Source organism: Battus philenor, unplaced genomic scaffold (genome assembly GCF_028537555.1).
Source record: "Battus philenor isolate CCGP_79_NKW_IND1 unplaced genomic scaffold, ilBatPhil1.0.hap1 SCAF_19, whole genome shotgun sequence".
Taxonomy (NCBI): Eukaryota; Metazoa; Arthropoda; class Insecta; order Lepidoptera; family Papilionidae; genus Battus; species Battus philenor.
The window spans coordinates 13298744-13323209 of NW_027181681.1; the positions used below are offsets into that span (position 1 = coordinate 13298744).

A 24466-nucleotide genomic window follows, 5' to 3' on the forward strand; every position below is an offset into this window, starting at 1 on the left:
TATGGAAATGCACATCCCTAATAACCTCAATTTGTCGGCGGTTGTTTGTGTTTACTATATGCTTAAAAACTAATAGGTGTTTTTGTAAATGTTAGAATACTTTCATAAATACATTTGAATTTGTAAAAATGACGACTAATCCTAGAAAGGGTACTGATCCCGTACCGATGGAAGAAAGCGACCAGTTAACAATAAGGCCACTGTAATTATTTGTTCAATATTTGTATCTTCTATTGTATGTTAAATACTTAATTTATAAAACTTTGAAGCTAAACTTGAAATATCTATGAGGGCTAATACTGCAAATATTTTTTATGACATGAATGTTTCATTGTTTTTTTTTTTTTGTTTAACGAAACATCTTATAATCCTAAAAGTAAAGAAATTTAAATTTTTCAGAGGTGCAGGTCAAGAAGTTGGACGGTCATGTATCATGTTAGAGTTTAAAGGGAAAAAAATAATGGTAAATGCATCTTCTTTATTATAAACACCTTGTTTTAGGTGCAATTTAAAAGTTACCTATTTGTTGTTGATTTTTTAAAAAAAAACCCTATTGCCTTGTTGATAACCTTTGTATTGAAATGGTATGCACATCAAGTGAGGGCCAAAACCAAAATCTTCTCTAAGGCCTCAGAGTCTATGTTTTCTAGCTTTTTGATGTGTAGAACACCTAGATTTTATTAGGTTAAGCTTCGGAATTCGCTGTGCTCTGCCATATCAAATCCACTGAAGATGTAATTGATTACAACCAAACAGAACATTCATCATCATCGTTTCAATTTTAGGACTTTAAATTCTGGACTTAAGCCTCATTCATAGACTTTCAATAGGACTGGTTAAAAGCAGCCTACTTCCAGTGTCTTAACAAGGTAGTCTGTCCATTCTAGGTACATATGTCCTATGGTACACTTGTAGTTCCATGGTCTCCAATCCAGAACCTTAAGGCTTTCAGCGGTCATTTAATGCATACTGTATAAGCTGCCGACTACCACATCAAGTTGCCAAAAATCACTAGAAATTTATTTAAAAGAATCATGTGCTAAGGAAATATAGAGGACACTTATCAAGTAATTTTCTTGCAGCTGGACTGCGGTATTCATCCAGGTCTTTCGGGGATGGATGCATTGCCGTTTGTGGACTTGATTGAAGCAGATGAAGTTGATTTACTCCTGATATCACAGTAATTATGTTTATTCATACAAAACTTCTAAAAGACATGTCATTTTAAATCAAAATCTAAACTATTTAACGAAAGATATTTAGGAGAAGAGAGCTTTAGGAGTGAAGAGAGATTCTCTTACCTAACTGAAATAGATCACTGTTGTCTAAAGCTGCTCTGCAACCTTCTATCATCTGTTGCACACTAAAATCTTTCCAAGAATTTTGCAGCACACCAAAAGCTAAATTTGATAGACAAGTGAACGTGATGTGCCACTGTGTCTTAAATACAAAATATGTAAAATGAAAAATTGTAAAATATAATTTTATATTAATTTTTACTGCAGCACATTTCTATCCAATGTATGTTACACTGATTGTGGAGCAGTGGGTTAAAGTAACCCAATGAGAGTTTCAGGTGGAATACTAGTATTGACATAGTTACATAGTGTTTATGTAGTTCAAGTTAAATTTTTATGTATTGATTTTGAAATAAAATGACTTGCAATCACTTTAGATTTTACTTTTCAAGATATATTGGACATGGGTCTACATCACACATATGCAGTAATGGTAATTATGTTGCTGCCATAATGATATATGGTTGACATTATGCATAAGTTGTAAAAATTTTTCCAACAGGTGTTGGAAAAACCATTTCCCATAGTTGCATGGCATATGGGTGGCTTATTGTGACTATATATATATCAATTTTGTATCAATGTTGCATATTAGGCATTACTTGAAATATGTTGTATGTGCACAAAATAATTATTTTGTCATTGTGGTTAATTTTAGTATAAAAAAGATCGCACTTACCTTACAAAAGCGGACAGCACAGTTACCTCACGGACATTGACTATATCTTTATTTAAAGCGTAGTGTTGGTCTCGACTAATATGCTATACTTGTGATAACATATGTAGCGTCAAATGTGACAAGTTGAAATACCTGGACATTGTATATTTAAGTTATATAATGTTGTAATGAAAAATAATGCAAATTTGTTTATAAAATGTAAATTCTTTATTTATTCTTGAAAATCAATTTCATCACTACAAAGTTATCACCGTCTAATAAAACACACTTTTACCAGTCTTCAGATTATCCTTATTACATATAGCCTTCAAGACCTTCAATTCAATATTTATATCCTCAATTATGTTAAAACTGTGTCACCGTTCACCTTACCTTTTAATAAGATTGGTATGAGTCATTTTTAGATTAAGAAATTATGGAAGTACCTTCAATAAGGACCTATACTATAATTGATGTTTAAAAATAGGTATTAAAAATTTAAGGAAGTCCCTTGAAAGGCTATCACTACTTATTATAACCACCAATAACCCTTTATTTACCCTATATGTACAAGTAGATGAATTTTTTGCTATAAAACAAGTATTTTTATCAAACTTTATTACATAACTATACTATATTTATTTAAATGTTTTCACAGTTTATTTAATGAAGTTATATGTATTTGCAGCTTCCACTTAGACCATAGTGGAGCCCTACCATGGTTTCTAACGAAGACCTCGTTCAAGGGCAGAGTGTTTATGACGCATGCCACAAAAGCAATTTACAGGTGGTTGGTCTCCGATTACATCAAAGTTAGGTAAGTTCATAGTTATTTCATTTTTAATTTTTATACAATAGTTCTATCTAAACAGTTAAATTTTATTTGTGAAAAGTAATAAAATTACATGTTTTTAATCTGTACATCACAATTCCTTGTCTATGGTGTACATACACAACAATTAAAATTAAATTATAGTATGGATAATGACAATAACATGTTTGTTTTTTTAAAAAGCTGTCAAATCATGGTTTTATTTTTACAATGTAAATTACATAGATAGATCTAGTATTTACTTTTTAAACTCTCACAGTGTCTATTATATGTACAGTTTTTATACTATATAAAGTTTTTGTTATAAGTGCCGAAGTGGGTAAACTGAAGTTTTTTTTATGAGGATTTTCAGTCTCTTTAAGAATGTTCCATAAATTTGAAAAATGTGCTTCTTATTTTTGCTGATAGAACTGCCCACTGTGAGGTTTAGGTCTTCCACCAAGATCGCCAAAATAACCAGTCTTGCGATGCTCGCATCCAGTGACTTCCATCGACCCTAATTATGTCATCTGTCTACCTAACGTGGGGCCTATTTATACCGCGTCTACCCACTTGTGGTCTACTCTGCTCTGACCACTGCCACTTAAGACTAGCTCTTCCTCCTGCGTCGGTAATCTTGGTTCTTATAAGAATCATTCCTGATTTGGCAGCGAAGCTCTGTGCTCTCTCCTTGGTTCCTTGGGTGACATTGAGTCTTATGAGGCTGACCATATTCGACCACGTTATGGATTTGTAAGTTATCACCTGTAACTTGTACTGGTCAAAGATCTTCGTCTTCAGGCATTGAGGTATTTTGGCCGAGATGTTTTTGAGCATTTTATTATAATCATATGTATAACAGAGTCAGTATTTCTATTTATAATTGGTGAATATTCCAGCAATATCTCGACAGAGCAGATGCTGTACACGGAGTCTGACCTGGAGGGTTCCATGGACCGAATAGAGACTATTAATTTTCACGAGGAGAAGGATGTCCGGGGAGTGCGTTTCTGGGCATACAACGCAGGCCATGTGCTTGGGGCTGCCATGTTCATGATTGAAATTGCCGGAGTTAAGGTTAGTTCTTGTTATTAGCAATCCTGGACATGAAAATCCACTGGCTTAAAGTAACAGCTGTGAAGTGAAATTATAAACAAGACATATAGCGATAGAGAGGTTTGTTGTAGTCTTGAATGAATGTTTTATTTGCTTTTGGTACAAAATTACTTTTCGTTTTGAATTATGCATGTTAAAAATAATATTATATAAAATTTACTAGATGGCGCTTATTTACAAAATTGTTATCGATTAAACTGCGTTGTGTTGCAAGCGTCGCAACTAGATGGCGCTGTCTTCAACCCATACATAACTTACATGATATGTTTTGACACTTTTTTGTCAGAATAATCAAGGTAGTGTTAATAATTGAGGTCAGTAATGTAACTCGGAGAATTGCTAGCCTGAATTGGCAGTAGACGGGTCACGTAGCTTGTGCGACTGATGGCTGTTTGGGACGAAAAATTCGAGCCTGTAGACGTGGCGTGGGTGGATCCCACATTAAGTGGCTTTTTTCCTGGCTCTATGAAATCATACATAAACAAAGGATACCCTATAGCAGTGTTTCCCAAGAGGGGGTAATTCGAAATTGGACATGTCACGTGTTTAGCCTGTTTGCTTTGATATATATATATATATATATATATAAATATTCATCGGGAGGCGTAAAAATTTTAAAATGGCCAAAGTGGAGCATGGCATATAAAACGTTGAAAAATATTGCCTAATACATATTATGTTATATTTACACTACTTTGACTTTTGTTAATTTTTGGTGTTTTGAAATTTGAATTATTTAACGACAAATAATGCGACCACAGATTATAAATATACTTTTGTTTAAACAGATATTGTACACTGGAGACTTCTCGAGGCAAGAGGACAGACATTTGATGGCGGCTGAGATTCCTACTGTGCATCCGGATGTGCTGATAACGGTACTCTTTTACTTTTAAATGTTTTTTTTTGTTGGGGCACAGATAAATAAAATATTTCGTTGTGTAAAAATAAAAGTGTGAGAAGAGTTTTGTTCATCAGACAAGATGTTATTATGCTGTTAGTAAAATTTAAGATTAAAAAAAGTAACTGCGTTGAATTTTTTGCGTGACCATCTCGGACCTTCGAAGTGTCCGTGGTGATCGCCGGGTATTACAGGTCCACTGGAGTTTCTCCAGGGGTTGGGTTGGTTGATGCAAAACGAGCTTACTGCTGCTTGGTTCAGGAAACCAGACAAGACATGATGTCAGATTTAGTGACTTGTACTTCCGTGACATACATTTTTAAATCTTTATGTTGAGTAAATTATAATAAGGTATTCTACTGTGATCAAAAAATAAGGTGAATTAATTAATAAAATGTAAATTCTTCATTTCTTCTTCCAAATCAATTTCATCACCTTCAAAGTAATCAGCGTCCAATAAAACGTACTTTTGCCAACGCTTTTTCCATTTATGAAAACAGTCGGAATTGTCTTGTCGGTAAAGCCTTCAAAACCTTCTTCAAATTAGTTTTTATTTCTTCAATCGTGTCAAAACGACGACCCCGCATTAGCCGTTTAATTTTGCTGAACAGCCAGGAGTCACACGGAGCTGAATCTGGTGAATAAGGTTTTGGAATAATATCGGTTGAATTTGTTTCAAAAAAAACTCGCGATGAACCAATGCAGTATGACATCGACCAAGACATCCTTCAAAATGGTTTTGGCTGAGCCAAATAACATTCAAATTTTTGATAGACGCTTGGCTAATGTTATAGACAGACCTATCAAAATAGGCCTTCGTAATGTCCAGAAGGTTTCAATGACAATTTCATATTACTTTTTGATCGCAGATTAAATAAGAAATGAAAATGATATAAGTTTTTACAAATAAAAAGACATTACAAAGTTATGTGTTATACAATATAAAGTAATGTAATGGCGTAGGAATCGACGTACGGAACCCACATCCACGAGAAGCGAGAAGAGAGAGAGAGTCGCTTCACGGGGCTGGTGAGTGACATAGTGACACGAGGTGGTCGCTGTCTCATACCCGTGTTCGCGCTGGGACGCGCACAGGAGTTGCTGCTTATACTTGGTTAGTGTGAACGCATCTTTACATTTGAACTAAACGCCCCCATCCTCTCTGGTACTTGGGCACCTGGGTATAATTTTTCCTGGCTCTAAATTTTTCTCCCTCTCTACCATCTTCCCTCACACTCCATCATACATTCTCGCGATGCACTATCCCCTTCATACGGAGGTCCTTTCTCGATAATATCGACTCCTACTTCCTCGCCGAAGATATTTGCTAAAATGTCGTTCAATAAATGAATGATTATAAAAATACTTTTGCATGTATATATGTATACATATATGTATGATGAATATATAGCTAATTTGCAATTAAGGTATGATTTAAAATTATATATAATATATAGATATTGCTTACTATCTGTCCTGTATCTTAATTGCACTCTGTCTGTCTCTGTCTGTCGCATTGCATTAAAAAAATTAGTCTAACATATTTCATAGCGATCGATTTATACAGGATGATTGTAAATAGGTTTAAAAGCTTGTACTCTTGACAAATCAGCTATATATTCATTCCTTTAGTCTTAACACCTATAACCAATCAGCCTGTGTAAATTGTATTATGTTGATGGTTACGATGTTGTAGCCTGAAGGCGACCAGCTTAAACCATTTTCCAGTAATCATGCCAAAGAATCTTCAATCCTACCAAATAGGGTCCAAAGTTTAATTGCATATGAGCTTTCTGAAATATAGATTTATACTTATACTAGCTGATCCCGCAAACGTTGTTTTGCAAAAAATTAAAGTTTTTAATTAACAAATGTAAGATAAGGGTTGATCGTAGAGGGGTGAAAATTTAGGTTTGTATGTATTTTTGTATGCTGTATCATAATAAAATAAAAACCAAAAAAATTGTCTAAAAAATAAAAAAAATAATTTAGGGGTGGACTACCCTTAACACTTAGGGGTACGGAAAATAGATAGTAGCCGATTCTCAGACCTACTGAATACGCATATAAAATTTGGTAAAAGTCGGTCGAGCCGTTTCAGAGGAGTTCAAGTTCGAACACCGTGACACGAGAATTTGGTATATTAGATATTGTTAAAATAACATCCTGTAGACGAGTACTGGTCGTTGCACCCCGAGCTGCAGGACATCCCCATATACTACGCATCGTCCCTGGCCAAGAAGTGCATGGCGGTATACCAGACCTACGTGAACGCAATGAACGACCGCATCCGCCGCCAGATCGCAGTCAACAACCCCTTCGTCTTCCGGCACATCTCCAACCTCAAGGTAAGTCTTATCACCACAACCTCCTCCACCACCAGTACTATTACTGCAATTACCACTAGTATTAACACTACCACTACCACAATAACCGCCTCTGCCACCAACATTAATATCACTGACCTCGTCAACATCATCACCGCTAACAATGACAACATTATCAGTAAAATAACCACCACCACTACCCTTATCACTATCAACATCATGATTACCACTACAGTCACCGTAATCACCACCACCACAAACATCATGACTACCACTACCACCATCATAATTACCACAATCATCATAATCATAATCATCTCCACCACTATAATCACCATCAACATCGCGATTACCACTACCACCATCATACTTACCGCAATCGTCATAATCATCATCGCCACCTTAATCACCACCAAAATCATGATTACCAGTACTACCATCATAATTACCACAATTGTCATGATCGCCACCACCACCATAATCACCACCAACATTATGATTACCACTACCATCATAAACATCACTACCGCCAATGATAACACCATCGCCATGAGCACCAGTCCACTTCCAGTACCACACTTAATATGATGGTGAATCACTATTATTTACATAGATGAGAACACTTGTGTTCCGTTGTGTTAGCACTTTTCTAAGGCTAGCACGTATCACCTGTGGGAGTCGTATATACACTGATGTGATGTCTGAATGAATAATAGGTGTAAGATTTTGTGGGCGAGCGTAGCCGACGGGCGAACTTAGTGTGCCGAATTAGTGCAGCGGGCACATGCACGCACCGGTGACGCGGGCGCAGACCTTTTGTTTCTTTTGTTTCTTTTGCGCCTTTGTTCTATTGCCCGCTTTCACTCGGTCGCGGAGCACAGTGCGCCCCAGAGTCCTACGACGAATGCACGTCCTTTTTGCTCGCACTCAAGCGCTAATAAAAATTTGTTCGTGTATTAAATAAATTGATAAAGTGTTACAAACATCTTTTAATAAGCCGCTATCACTTTACACCAAACAGAGTTTTCAAAAGCTTTACTGGGTGGTTGAGGAGGTTCTAGCTTACCACCGCTTTGCGTTTTCATACCAAAAGTTAAAGGAATGAGCACAACTTTTACGCAATATCAAGTGCATATGCTCTCAAAATGTGACTTATTTGGGTATTTGAATTCAATATCTCTGAAGATGTCCATAGAAACGTAATAGGTCGTTTAGCTCTGTGACTTTGTTAAACTGTAGTTAAACCAATAAGATCCTATCTATTTCTACGATATCTACCAGTAAAATCATCATCAATATATATCATCATCTTATTAATAAGACGTCCATTTCTGAACATGCCCTCCTTCTTCCCTATAGACTTCAATAAGACCTGTAGGAAGGTGCCTATATCCAGTATGTTTGTGTGTATATATAAAAGAGAGTGTAGGAGAACCGCGCTCTACGTACTCTTTCTATGAGGAGAGATTTGTGTGTTGAAAATGGGAAAAAAATACGTATTTTATTTTTGTATAAAGTTTATTTTAATGTTTCGTCGCATTCTGTTCTCCTATAGCGAAGACATCAATCTCTGGTTTAACTTTGTCGTATAAATGAGGAAACGCCCCCTCGGCATTGTACTTCTTCCTCACAACTTCGTACAGCTTCAGGTCGAACATTTCCTCGAATTCCTTCCTCGTCATAAATATATCCGCGTACAGGAATGAATAACCTCCTACATCTCTGGTAAATTTCTCCATCTCTCTCATAGCGGCAACCGGGTCGTAGGCTTTCTTCTCTTTTACTTTCCCCGGAACACCGTAAACGCCGAGATCATTATACATTGCGTAATTTGTACCTGGCACGAGATACTTAGCATCTGGTCGCGTGAGCTGACCCGACAATGGACCGTGATCAATTATCTTACAAGGATACACCAGTAGAGGAAATTTCTCGAATAGATTGCTGGCGATCTCAATCTGTCTCTCTAGTTCTGCTATAGGTAGAACTATGTCTTGGAACACTTGTTTAGTGAACGTATAAGCACGAACTCCTGGCGTGGTGGTGAACTTCAAAAATGCCGGTTTTGGTGGTAGAAGCCATCCGAATAGTGTTCTGAATATAGGATCATTTCCAAATGACAGCATGTCTTCAACTACCCAGAAAATTGGTCTGTTGTGGCGTAGGAGATAGTCTCTTAGAGGTATCAACTCTACTGTTTCTCCCTTCTTGAGAAAGCTTTCAACGTGTTTATAGAACCATGGTTTATACCATCTTGCGCAGTGGTTCACAGCAATATTTCGGTCGTATTCAGAGTAGTCTCCGGTCATGATCACGGCTTGGTCTTTACTGAAGATCGTACCTTCGATATAGTCTGGATGTACAGAAGGTTTTGCAGTATTTGCTCCGGATAGATCTCTCAGCATGTCGCAGTATTCCTTCTGTCCTAACACAGGGGTGTATTTCAATTTGATATACGGTTTTACTTTTACGATCCTCAAGGTCAGAGCGACCAGGAAGCCAAGGCTGCCATGAGACCAGGGCAGAGCTTTGTACAGATCGGAGTGTACATTGTCGGCAGTGGCTTTAACTAAAGACCCGTCAGCCAAGACCACTTCGTAACTGGTTATTGTTTCGTGGTACAACCCCGCCTTGTGGGAGTGTGTCGACATACCCGTACCGAATGCAAGACCTGAAATATTGTAGAGAATATTGTGGTTATTCTACATAGATCAGTAATCCAGGTGTAAGAATTTATATTGCATAGGTTCTGTCACCTAATATTTTGTGCTAGAATAATCAATAATTCTTCTGTGTCCTGATATGAAAGTGTCAGAATTTAATAACATATTCTACGATTAACTTTGTTTAACAGTAGCAACTATGTTAGGCTTTCGACGACACTAAAAAAATGCAAGTCATTTCAAAAACGTAGCTTTTGAATCTTCTAGAACATTATTCTGCTCTCTTCACAATATTATCAAACACCAGTTCATCTTAAATATTCTGCGCGTTCGCAATAATAAAACCGTACTTTCTATTAATTGCCTGCGAAGAAATATAATTGTTCGGCCACATAGCGAGAAAGGACGGCCAAAACCTCGAAACAAGAAATAATGTCTGGAAAAATCAAGAGCGTATGTTCAGACAATTGATCGGACCAACATTCATATTACGTTCCACGATGCTAAAGATGATACAGCATTATCCAGATATAGAGTATTAGTTGATCCAGATGATCACCATCCTCAACAACAATGGGAGAAAAATGAGGGTTTTTTAATAAAATTCCATCATACTTTTACTCACCACCTAACGTAGCGTCTACCAATTCGATTGTGACAGCCAAAGAGTATCCCTTCGGTATGAGGTATTCAGTGATATCTCCGATAGTGACCATCGGTTCCACCCGGACGGTCATGGCCTGCTCATCGAGCTCTAGGATTTCGTAGAGCGGTATCGGCACGCGGTGATGCAGATGTTTCTGGAAGAAGGTCGTGGACAGCGACAGCCAGTTTGGTCTCGAAGTGCATAGTAGACGACGCTTCTCTTGCGGCAGTTTGTTCCAATCTCGGACCTGAACATTTTAATACACGACTTTATGATTTGGAGTCCACAAAATGAGTTTAAATAGTGAAGCTTGTGTATTCAATATAATCCACAAACAATTTTGTATGAGAGTGAGAATTTGATTAGTGATAGCGTGAGAAAGAGATCTAGTATTCGCGAGATAGAAGCCCAAGAAGCACAAACTCATGACCATTGCAAATGGATGAAATAAAACATCATGACAAAACTGGTACACACTAGTATTGTGAGTGGGGTGTTGTTGTATGAAAGAAGGGGAGTAAGTTCTCTATAAGCAAGTAATCCAGTCCTCTGGTCTTGACAGAGTAATATGTTCTTGGTGCTATATGGCCACTGGATCTACGGAGCGCCTTTGCACTTAACTATGTTGTAAAGACCTTCAGGAGGAGAGGCTGAAATTGTCCTGGTTCCCTTGCTGTGATACAAAGCCACGTTCATACCTTGCTTGGATTTGCTATGATAAAGAAATAAACTAGTGCAGATAATATTGTAATAATATTACATAGTTGAATCCTTTGGATGATCTTATAATTGGAAAATAAAAACTTGTGTTTGTGGGATTCTTCCTAGGTCCGGTACATCCTGGATGTAATGATAAAACGAATTCCGAAGTAGGAGTGTGTATGTTGTTCAAACTTAGCCCATATTTATACAAATAGAAACAGTCAGCCAATAACAAGGCGAGAAATATTGCGCTTGTCTCTTTCGCCCGACGTAAATATAGATCGCTCTGTGGGATTCCCCTGTTCGATGCGATGACGTAATGAAGTTCTTACACGTTTATTCAATAGAAGATGAGACTTGCATAAAATATAACGCAGAAGAACCAAGGTCACTGAAGTACTTCGAAGAGTAACTGGTCTTAAAGGGCAGTGGGTGGTACACATTGCTCTTGCAGACGGTCGTTTGGGGTTTGAGTGGACGCGGCATGGATAGGTCACCCACTAGCTGGGCTGAGGAAGACCAGTCGTCGTGGCGATCTTTGGGAGAGATTCATGCCTGGTCTGACTCGATGATGAGAATGGATAAGAAGGTGGATTTTCATATCATTACTCAGAAAAAAAATCTCACCCTTTTTTGTATCTCCGCGACTGCTACTTCGTGTGTCGGTCCAGTGCCCAGCCGCCGCAGCCAGGCCTTGAATTTTAGCAGTAGAGTAAAGAGAAAGCTGGCGGGCAAGCAGAACACCAACACCACCAGCTCTCGATGCTCCTCCAACCAACTGATCAACCTTCGCTTCAGACGTTCAGGAATCATATCTGCTGCAAATTTACAAAGAACTTGGTATTGGGAAAAGATCGCCTAAGGATGGTCTCACTGCACAGGATCCAGCAATACATAACCAAAGGCAATAATCATATCAATATATATATATATATATATATATATATATATATATATAATTTTATCTATTATTGAATATATTTTTATTTTACATATACGTAGTCATATATTCCATTATTTATTAAAAATATATAATAGAAATATATTTATATAGAGCAATAAAATAGTATTTATTTAAATTTTGACTATTTAAAAAATAAATTACAAAGGTGAAAAGAAAGAAAAATGATTATATTTAATATTAAAATAATACCTAACCTTCAAGTATCCAGCCGGTTTCGATGAAAAATATATTTAAAAACAAAATTAAGTCAATGGACTCCGCCGACGCGCGGCCACAGATAAAAACATGATTATATTAAAATCATTCAACAAATTCGCGTTCCTTTGCACGAAAACAACGTGAATAAAAATTATATCACATATACATTTATAATTTAATTTCACACGAAACCATCTGGTTCATGTCTAAACAGCAGGAATTTTTTTAAAGGCGTATTCACAGAATGATGTTATATATGTTAAAGTTTCGAAAGCGCATAAAGTGATCACTCTATTAAAATACGACCCGCAGGTAATAACAATACAATAATATACAGATTAAAAATTATTAATTTTAATATATAAAAAAAAACTTTTGAAAACACTTTTTGATACTTTTTCACACTATTGATTTTTGGTACACTCTGTACAGTAAATTAATTGACAGCTAATTTGATTGATAGTTACATTTAATAACAATTTAACATTTATACCTATAATCAATCATCCTATACACTTAGGGAGTGTGCGAAAGAGAGAATTTGTGAAGAACAAAAGAGAGAGTGTAAATAAAAACGTTAAATGAAACAAATTATTCATAATGGAAAACGAGAGGTATAAAAAAATCATCCTTTATATAAATCCATCGATTATTTCATCAGATATAAGTATAGAAATATATTTTTTTTAATAACTTACTGAACCGAGAAGGAACGCACATTTTAAAATGCCTTGACCTCGAACGGTGTTCACGAATCTTGTCAAAATTACTACTTTAGTCGATTTTAGACCTTATAGCCCTTATATTAAGCGCTCCATAGACGACATTATTAAAATTTTCTAATTATTTACTATCGAACATATCAAAACCGTGTTAAGATTACATTAGCAGGTGTTTTAAATATTTCTTATCAATTGTTACTTTGCGGAAATTTTAATGAAGTTCAAAGATAATATTTTTAATACAATTTCGCTACACGTATTTAAGATGAGAATATACGTAACAGTGAAAGTCGCAGGAAGGTTTAAGCCCTTGTAGTAGGCGTCCATCGGCTGATGAGAAAAAAATATACTAAATATATCTAAAAAAAAGAATTTAAAGCCGATAGACGCGGCGTGAGTAGGTCCCATAATATATGGACCTCTAGATGTCATGTCAAGGTCACTGGAAGCCGTTAGACGAGGGTAGTGCATGATGGAACATTTTGGCGAACTTTGGTGAAGGCATGATGATGAAATATAAAATTTAATATATCTCTAGAACATTTAGGTTACGTAGTGGAGATCGCGGGCCATTCAACGCAACGTAGAACGTCTAATGTAGACAGTGATAAGTTAGTTTATCTACCTTGAGTGGAAAGAGGTCCTTTGAAGACGCTAATGTAGGCTTTTAACCAACAGGTCTTATTATAATTCTATAGGCGGAGGCCTATGTCCAGTAGTGGTAGTTTTACGCCTGAAATAATGATAGTTATTTAATGGAATCAGGCGTTACCTCGCGGAAGTCAATCCTAAGTAAGAAAAGGACCAATATTTTTCTTACCTTTAATGATAGTTATTAATACTGTGATCAAAAAGTAAGGTGAATTTTTTAAATGTAAATTCATTATTTATTATTCCAAATCAATTTCATCACCTTTAAAGTGATTGCGTCCGATAAAACGCACTCTATCACCGCTTTTTCAAATTTTAACAATCGGAATAGTATTTTTTCGGTAAAGCCTACATCTTCGATTTGGTTTTTATCTACTCAATCGTTTTTGGGATAAAACGTGAAGGATGAAACAGGAGAAAATTCAGCAAAATAAATAAAAGACCTTATTTTAAATATGACTGGAGAAACGAATTTTAAAAAAACATAAGACAATAGTATTGTGAAAGAGTTTTTATATTTATTTTATCAGGGCATAGACCACTTCGAGGACATCGGTCCGTGTGTGATCATGGCGTCGCCGGGCATGATGCAGTCAGGACTCTCCCGCGAGCTCTTCGAGTCCTGGTGCACGGATCCAAAGAACGGAGTCATCATTGCAGGTGAAGCTTTCATTTGGACACTTTCTTTTCAACGACCAGTGTTATATTGACTAACTTTAGAGGCAAAAATACATTAGAGCAGTGTTTCCCGACGTGAGACCAATATCCCACAGTGGGGCAATTTAAAACTAGACTCGACACGAGTTTTACACTTTCTCTTTAATATTATATATATATATATATATATATATATATATATATATATATATATATATATATATATATATATATATATATATATATATATATATATATATAGAAAGGCTAAGGTGAGGCATGGCACTTGGTTGAAAAATACTGCATTACGTGTCTAGAATGGTAGCCCAATGGTAGAGCACTGGAATATGAGATCATAGGTCGCGAGTTCGATTCCAGATAAAGTCTTATATATTTCACATTAATTGCTTACAAACAAGTTTCCAGATGGGCAGCAGCGACGTCTAGATACAAAAATACTTAAATATTTAATGGAATCAGCCGTTACCTTGCGGAAGTCCGTCCTAAGTAACAAAAGGACCAATATTTAGCCACTTCCGCACATGCAGTGGTAGTCGTGCAACAAAGTGTACCGTCCGCCAGCCCGCTGATAAATGCGCATGCGGCAAACAATGCGAATTACACAACTGCAACCGTCAAATCACTCAACACGTGCTTCACCCCTCCATGGGGCATCTTCAGGAGTTATGTTACACCGATTAGTGCCTGCTCTGTGTTTGGCAAATATTGGTGGACAGCTATGGACTGAAAAGAGATAGGACGATTACTATTTCATAGTTATTTTTACAGAATTGTCTACGGTTAGATGGAGCTCTGTTGAAACGTCATTAACATCTAAACACATACGTAATATATAAAATTATATATTTGCTAAAGAAATATCTTAACAACAACAATAAAAGATTTACTAATTTTAAAATTTTGTACGAGAGAAGTCTTTGTATATTCACCTTTCTTCATTAATCCGCTTCATACGTCAGTTGGCGGTGTCGTGTGATAGTAGACGGCGGGTGTCACTGCAAAGTGGAAAGAGATCCAACTCTTTGAAACTGGAACTTCGCCACCTTGAACTAGATTTTACGATATATGTCTTCAGCCTTTTGCGTCCTCGGAATATGTTAATGTTACTTTGACAGCAGTTTCAGCAAGATTCATTTTTACAATAGCTGTTTTAATTCTAGGTTACTGCGTAGAGGGCACGTTGGCGAAGACGATCCTCTCGGAGCCCGAGGAGATCACGTCGATGTCCGGGCAGAAGTTGCCGCTGAAGATGTCAGTGGACTACATCTCTTTCTCAGCTCACACGGACTACCAGCAGACGTCAGAGTTCATCAACATCCTCAAACCGCCGCACGTCGTTAGTTTGACTATGTTTCTTATATGTAGCACACACATACACAATACGCACACACGCGCACACGAACACAGGTATACACATAAATTACATAGATATATAGGCAGAAGTGAACACACACGCATAAACTACCCAGTGTCGGATATAAAAGTGAACTTATGCGCAAACACATACAAACTATGTTAAAATAAAGCGCAAGCATACGTTCATAAACTTACACACACACATATAAACTACACTGTTCAACGTTGAAACGTAAGATCACGTATACACACACATACATGGGTACTTACAGCCTATAAGGTCTTGTATGCAGAAGCAAAAACAGATTGTTCACACATAAGCCAGTGGTGTACATATCTGTGGTGGGTTTTACAGGTGCTGGTGCACGGCGAGCAGAACGAGATGTCGCGTCTGCGTGGTGCACTGCAGCGGGAGCACCGCGGCCGCCTGCAGGTGCACACGCCGCGCAACACCCAGCAGCTGCAGCTGGCCTTCCGCGGCGACAAGACCGCCAAGGTACATCACACGTCTCAAACTCTTCTTCTCGGACCTTCTCTTTTCGATGTCTCTTCTTATAATCGATCATTTAGACCTCATACATAGCACGGAACAGAGATACACCAATACCTCGCTTTGTGTCGTTTCGTTTTGCGTTTTTTTTTCGAAGTTGCGTCGCTGCTTAATTAGTACTAATTTTCACAGTGCGTCGTTAGATTTTCGAGGTTGCGTTGTTTTGGGTTCGAGTCTTTAATTTTTTTTTTAATTTTCCTTTTTTTTCTAAAAGATGGCAACACTGGTTCTAATTGCGCCATGCCATCAAAACTCGGGGATTCCCTTTCTAACTAAAAATCACCGCAATTTGAATACAGTTTTATTTTCACTTTGTTTTGTTATAATTAACTATAAGAGTTCAGTTTCAATTAAGTAGTGTGTTGTGCTTCTTTTTAAAAGAGAATATTAAATTTATATAAATTTTTACGTGTTGTTTCTGGTCGCAAAAAAGGTATATATTATTCCAATTTATTTATTGGTAGAGTTATATTGTTTTTGTTTTTTAAATGTTTACTCTGTTCAATTTGTTTTTTAAAAAGTAGTATTTTAGTGGCCCTGGAACCTATCTTCGATCTTTACATGGTTTGCTATAGAATATCTTAATTCACGAACGTAACGACGACGCAAAGTCAGGTATTGGTGATGTATACTCCTTTGACTGCATTAATTTAACGCGGTAACAAGGAATTGCCAGATTCGGTACCAGCAAGGGATCGAAAAAAGAAACATCGTGACACCACTCGTGGACCCACCTTGATGGGTTCCCACTGTCATAACTTGGATTACAACTTTATTTCGGCAGGTGATGGGTTCGTTGGCCATGGAACCGCCGGTGCCGGGACGACCGCTGGAAGGGATCCTGGTGAAGCGGAATTTTAACTACCATATCCTCGCGCCGTCGGACCTCAATAGTATGGCATATTTGATTATATTATCGTGGGAATATATAGGAGCTGATGGCCGGTGGAGCCTTAAGGTTCTGTAGGATCTCTAATGTAGACGGATGACCTTAAGGTCCTCGGAAGACACTGGATAAAATTACCTTTCAATCGAGCGGGAAATCTATGGATGAAGTATATGTCCAGCAGTGGGCACAATACGACTGTAATGATGATGATGATGCATTCCTCAGAGTGACCCCTGCTTAGATATTTTATACTGAGGATGGGTCAAGATTCAAAGGTGGTTTTGCTGGCGACAGATCAAGAGTCCTTATGGAGTTGGTCCTGCTTGTTACAGCTTCATCGGAATTGAGATAGCGAAACCAAAAGGTCCACGAACATGATTGAGGAACAGGCTGTCTTTTATTTGCAGTGACCTTATATTTATACCAAAACCTCAAAACTATGTTGACTGATGTTAGAACTAGCTTTATTTGTACAACAAATCACAATACCTACTTTATAACCAATCAGGGGCGTCCTTTGTGTGAGTATGACGAAAGATGTGTGCGACAGAGAAAGGTATATATACGAACACTTTAGTTGTTGTTGCTACTAGGTGATTGTAAAAAGGGAAGTGCATCAATCTTGATCACGACTAATCTACTGGGAGCGCTCAGTATTCAATTTTGAAACACCTTGTTGTACCACAGGGTAATGTTAGGACTCAATGTGTATTGAATTTGAAACCTGGTCCTGTGCAGAGTACACGGAGCTGAGCCAATCGGAAGTGCGTCAGAGACAGTCGATTCACTTCGCGGGCGCGCCTGCGCAGCTGCGGCACGCGCTGCTGCAGCTGGCCGGGCACGTGGATTTCCTCAGCGACACGCGCTGGCGGCTCTACGGATGCATTGACGTCACACTCGAACCACCCGTTGTCACGCTCGAGGTACATCTAACGAATCTTCATTATGAACATCAGCGGAGCTTCGACTCGGAGACGTGGTCGCTCATGGTGGGGTTTTTGAGGCTCAAGGTCACCCAGCGATGGAGAACTATACCTGGTGTTCCCCAAAAAAATCAAGGTCTCGGCTGAAGTACAACCCAATATGCGGCACAAGCAGACCCTCCAATAGGAGGACTAAAGACATAGTCAATGTCGCAGGCCTATCTATGTCTTGCAGTGAAAGGTCGCATATACCTATAGTTCTATTAAAAATATTTTACAAGTTAAAAAACATATGTGCAGATAGATGTTTTCAATGTTAATCGTTGTTCCATACGGGATACTTGTATTTGTTAGTTGCACAGCTATTTACATTTGATGAAATAATATCATGAAGGATTCCGAAACACTGTACTTCCCCTAGAAGAAATTCTAAGATCAGGAAGATGCGTCTTAACTTCCTTACCACCCATCTGAATTTCCACAAATGAGTGATTTGTGTGTGATCACACGACATCCTTAGTCACTAAGATTACAATCAGACAAGAGCAGTATTCACCATGGCCAAGGAGCATAGTTCAGAATCCGCTTCGTTTCTAGGTACCCCCCTATTTTGTCGTTTCAGCCTATAGAAACCATTGCAAGGTATATGTTCCCCCACACCGTGCTTAGCAGGTATTTTAGTACATAGAGAACGCTGCTGCCCATCGTCTGGAAACTTGTTTGTTAGCAGTGGCAAATATATAATTATTGCACAAATTGTGAATTATATATATATATATATATCTGGATAGATCTGAAATCGAACCCGCGACCTACGATCGCAAAGCTCAGAGCCTACTTATATATCAATTCGAATCGTACATTAAATATTGTTAAATTTCATTTAAAATATCAACTGATTAGTTTCTGTCTGGCTCTTGAAACATCAGCGCTCCGAGCTGGTGGTGGTGGCTGGTGGCTTACGTATCTGAATATTCAGTGGCAGGCTCAGCCGGTGACGGATATGTATGCGGACGCTGTAGCCGCAGGAGTGCTGGCTGCAGCCGCGCTACCAGCTCCACGTCACCCTCCTCTTGCGCCCAAGCTAGATCGCATGCATTTCAAGGTAAGGAAGAACTAAGAGTCACAGGTACCATATTTAATGGAATCAGGCGTTACCTTGCGAAAGTCCATCCTAAGTAAGAAGAGGACCAATATTTAGCTACTTCCGCACATGCAGTGGTAGTCGTGCAACAAAGTGCACCGCCCGCCAGCCCGCTCATAAATGCGTATGCGGCAAACAATGCGAATTACACAATTTTTCGTACTTTATCTTTCTGCCTTTCTCTTTCATTCGATATTATTAATTCCTCAGTTTAACATTATTTTATTTTATGCATTTTGTTCTATATATCATAAAAATCTATGTGATTATATGTCATCAAGAAAGAAAGGCGAAAAATGGAAAAAGATTTGCAAATAAGCAAAGATACACGTAAAAGACAAAAGGCATGAAAGATATTGTGAAGGAAGGAGTATACAAATTAAAATTAAAAATAATCTGTAAAACTCAAATGTAATGTAACATCCCTATCCCACACATGGCAGGGGGAACGATAAAAAAATAATTGGTATTTTTATTTTTCTATTTTTGTGGCGCCCGCTATCGGGGACCACTCTTACCACCCCTATTTGTGTGGGAACAGGGATTTCATATTTCTTTCACAATTTTTTAACATTTCATTTTTTATAACCATACTTTTCTTCCATGCATCACATTATCTGTCTTTCCGTTCATTCACTCTACAGTTCTATCTATCTTTCTCTTCTATTCTAACCCATTCATCAATTCTCATCACTGCAATTTGGTTTTTTCTATTACAGTTTATCACAGATTTTTGTTTATGAATTCTCTTATAGGTATATTAATCACAGTTAAATTAATTATTTTTTAATTTATTATTTATATTATTTTTTTTCTTTTAATTTTTGTTTACATGAATTGTTTGCCTGCTAACACCTTTTTTTTATAACTATTGCATTTATTACCACAACCTTGCAGAATCTGAAAAATGACAAAAATCATTGATATTAGCAGGTTGGGATTTAAAAAGTGAAACTGTCACTTTACATCAGGTAAAGCTGTAAATATCAAATAGCAGGATAATAGAAAGCAAATAGCATTTGTCAGTGAATAAAAAAATACTTTCACTTTTTATTTTATTACAATCAACCCTTGATGTTTTCACCCAGGAGTGCGCTATAGAGATGCTCCAGGAGATGTTCGGCGAGGATGCTGTGCCGAAGATATTCAAAGGCGACAAACTGAACGTGACGGTCAACGAGAAGAAAGTGGACATCGACCTGCTGACCCTGGTGAGTGACTTCAACGCACAATACAGCATTCTTGGCAGAACAACACTACCTTACAGTAAAACTACCTTGATTTTTTTGTAAGATGAAATCTTCTAATATATAAAATTCTCGTGTCACGGTGTTCGAACTTGAACTCCTCCGAAACGGCTTGACCGATTTTTACCAAATTTTACATGCGTATTCAGTATGTCTGAGAATCGGCTACTATCTATTTTCCATACCCCTAAGTGATAAGGGTGGTCCACCCCTAAATTTTATTTTTAATTTTTTAGACAATTTTTTTGGTTTTTATTTTATTATGATACAGCATACAAAAATACATACAAACCTAAATTTTCACCCCTCTACGATCAACCCTTATCTTACATTTGTTAATTAAAAACTTTAATTTTTTTTGCAAAACAACGTTTGCGGGATCAGCTAGTTGTCATGTAAAACTCCCGGGCATTAGGAAGGCATGTAATTTTTTTCCTAGGTTGGTAGGACTGTCTATAACCTATGCCAAGCGTCTGTCTGTCAAAAGTTGGAATATGATTTGGCTGAGCCCATTTTTATCGATGTTTTGTCTCGATTGGTTGATGTCATACTGCATTGGTTCTTCGTGTCTTTTTTTGCAATAAACTCTACTGATATAGTTTAATAACCACCGTATTGGTCTGATTTGTTTATTAGCTAACTCGAAAAGCCAATCCTATACTATGTAGATATAAAACTGAATCGAAAGACTTAAACCTATATACATGGTAAAAACTATTGCTACTGTCTAAGACTCAAAAAAGCGTTGGGAAAAGTGCGTTTTATTGTACAAGAATTACTTTGAAGAATATATAATTGATATGAAAACAAATTCACCTATAAATATATATATATATATATATATTTATAGCTAATGATATATATATATATAAATATATATTATATATATATATATATATATATATATATATATATATATATATATATATATATATATATATATGGGTCAATTTTGAAAATTATTTTCAGCTAATAAAATTACTCCCGAAATATAAAAAAAATAATTTAACTTTGAATATGTTTATTAAAATGTACATGTGGGATACTTCCTAGGGCTGTTATGTCTTGGAAGTAATGACAACACGAAGTCCGAATTAGAAGTGTGTGTATTGATAAAACTTAGCCCGTATTTAAAACGGATCTTAAAACTATAGAAACAATATTCAACCAACAAAACCGTCAGCCAATCACAGGGCGAGAATTATTGTAGCACGCTATATCTTTCGCCTGACGTAAATGTAAAGCGCTCTGTCGTGGGATTCCCCTGTTAGATGCGCCGCTGATGATCACATAATGTAGCTCTCACATACCAAAGTATTGTTCATCCGACCCAAGTTTACTGTTAAGTTTGACATGATGTACGGTATCTGCTGATGAATAAAGAATTGTTGTATCATGTGCAGCTGTCCATATGTACATATATTCTTTGCCGGTGTATTTTATCGTGGAAGACATATCAATGTGTTGATGGTTGATTCTGTACGAGTGTCTTCTGTATTCAGGAGGTCCAATGCGTGAGCGACGCGGCGCTGGAGCGTACCGTGTCTGCAGCTGTGACGCGCTTGCACGCGGCGCTTGCCCCTCCCCGCGCGCCCGCACACTCCGCCGCCGCGGTGGCGACACTCGTGGAAAGTTAGCCACGCCCTACGCCCAGACACTGCCCCGCCTACAAACTTATAGCTCCGCCCTTGTATAACTTTATGGTTTATTTGCGTTAGGAATGTAGTAACACATCGTTGTCTTGATTTCTCTTGACTGATGATGACATCATCAGTCCACATAGTGGGGTGTCTACACCACGTCTACCGGGAGATGTTTTTCGGAGAGGCCTGTGTTTCGCAGTGGGCGTCAATTGATTGACATTATGATGTTTTCACTCAGCATCAGCAATCTTGAAAAACTAGCAAAGTCCACCAACCCTCTATATTCAGCCACGTCATTTAGAAACTTCTAGCTCTACCCACACAAATCACTGTAACTGTAGTTATGTTATAAAAATAATTATACAACAATGTATAATTATTTTTATGGTCTTATCTTGTCCGTATCAAACGACTTTCAACCGACGTGTCGTTAGTCCACCCAGTGGGAAATCTACCCACGCTTTCTGACTCGTATCAAGAGAATCTTTGGCTGTCAGCTAATATGATGATGATATTGTTATGTTTCATCACGTCACTTAAAACACGCTCCAACTGGTTAATATGAACATTATACGAACGCAAATAAACGACAAATCAGCCCAATTGTAAACACAATAAAACGTATCTAAAATTATTGTTTCATTTAAATTGGCTGTGGGTATATAGAGAAAAAACAATGGTCTCAAAAACACTACCCTGTGGCACTCTTCGTAAAGAAAGTTATTTGGTTTATTATCACTTATATAGTTGACATATATATCTGTTTGATTTAATATTTCATTTATATAATATATTGAAAATGTAAAAAGAATTCAGAGTTAAAATAAATAACTCTATTAAATACATCCTGTACCCCACAGACGTAACTTCCAAATGAAATTTAGATATGAAATAACTTCGTCATTCTAATTCAAATCATAATGTTTTATATGTACAACTATAGCGGTGATTATTGCATGTGTTAAGCCCAGCACTGGGCTAGATTGATGAGGATAGGTCTAGTGTAAGATGTGATTTATAGCTCGTAAGTAATTGTTATAATAAAATATATTTCTTGATATTTTTGAGTTTTATTTAAAACCTTTAATACATTTTTCTTCCCAAATCATTTTATTCACTCTCCAATATTGAAAGGTCTGAACAGAATATAAGCAAGTTAGAGAAGCTCTTACTAAACAACTAAAGTCAAGTGACCAAATTTGATATAAAATAATTGTAAACCCGGAAAAAAAAATGGAATATGCGGATGAGTAATAAAATAATTGTTAAATAAAAAAACAATAATTATAGAAACACAGAAACAAAATTTCAACTAAATTGTAATACTAAAAAAACTAAAGGATTACAGAAGAGAATCCTAATAAAAAATTACTGAAAATTATTTGAAACAAATGTCCGTCACTGGCCTAAATTAAAAGGGTGAGAGGCCCATAAAAAGGCCATAGAAAATTGTGCTTCACTTACTTGGGCGCAAAGAAACACAAATTAATAATAACTACACAAAACCTGAACCTGAAAGTTGATAAAACTTTATTCTTTTTTTTAAACTACAACCTTTTTATGTCATTAAATCCAGCCAGACACAATAAAACCAAAGAGTTTATAATACAATTATATATACACTATTTGCGAAGGTACCTTTTCTTCCACATAATTAAATTCAATACAGCCATGTGTTTAGGTAACCTAACCTAAACATTTTGATAAAAATAATACATAAAAAAAATGTCACAGCAAATATTATTAAATAAATGAATACATCATCTAGTATCCTTACAATTTAGTTTTCATTATATATGATGGTTTATTTTAGGTGTGAACGCTTAGAGTGAATCTATGATTTATTTGCTGTCAATTCATATATGTTACATTCTGTATCCAAAAATTGCTATAGAAACAATATATATGATGATAATACAGCAAATAAACGTGTTTTCAAAATTCATATTACTATATTAAAATTATTTATTATCTGTCTCCGCAGATTTTGTACTGTCAGATGCCATTGTCTAGTGGCATTCCAATAGAAAAAAATAGATATTTACATATTTCAGAGTGATCACTTTATACAAGATGATTGGATATAGTTATAAAAGAAAAGTTTTTGTACATGATATTTACATTCATTCCTTCACTCATACACTCTTTTACAATAATTTATTTTTTCTATTGTAATGCAACAGGTCAAATACTTCTGGCAGTACAAAGTGTGTGGAGACAGATAATAAATAATAGTTAATTTGAATATAAAGTTATCTGATTTGAATTTCGAAAACAATTTTACTTACTACATTATCATTACGTTATTTATAACTAGTTGCGCCTTCGGCTTTGTCCGTGTGAAATATTACAAATAAATGAATATTCACTTTATTTAGT

General features: G+C 36.6%; 2 protein-coding genes across 2 annotated transcripts; one reads left to right on the forward strand and one right to left on the reverse strand.

The window, feature by feature from the left end:
• Positions 1-46: 46 nt before the first annotated feature.
• Positions 47-23110, forward strand: Cpsf73 (cleavage and polyadenylation specificity factor 73). Its single transcript, XM_068764140.1, has 16 exons — positions 47-202; positions 400-463; positions 1083-1180; positions 2645-2773; positions 3667-3844; positions 4672-4761; positions 5748-5898; positions 6957-7132; positions 14188-14317; positions 15496-15671; positions 16047-16187; positions 17026-17134; positions 17869-18053; positions 19033-19158; positions 20286-20408; positions 21947-23110. The coding sequence occupies exons 1-16, from the start codon at positions 129-131 to the stop codon at positions 22079-22081; spliced, it is 2085 nt and encodes a 694-aa protein (XP_068620241.1). The 5' UTR covers positions 47-128; the 3' UTR covers positions 22082-23110.
• Positions 8635-11935, reverse strand: LOC137921612 (delta(24)-sterol reductase-like). The gene is made up of 3 exons (XM_068764412.1): positions 11750-11935; positions 10400-10667; positions 8635-9782 (listed from the first exon to the last, which is right to left on the reverse strand). The coding sequence occupies exons 1-3, from the start codon at positions 11933-11935 to the stop codon at positions 8635-8637; spliced, it is 1602 nt and encodes a 533-aa protein (XP_068620513.1).
• Positions 23111-24466: the final 1356 nt, after the last annotated feature.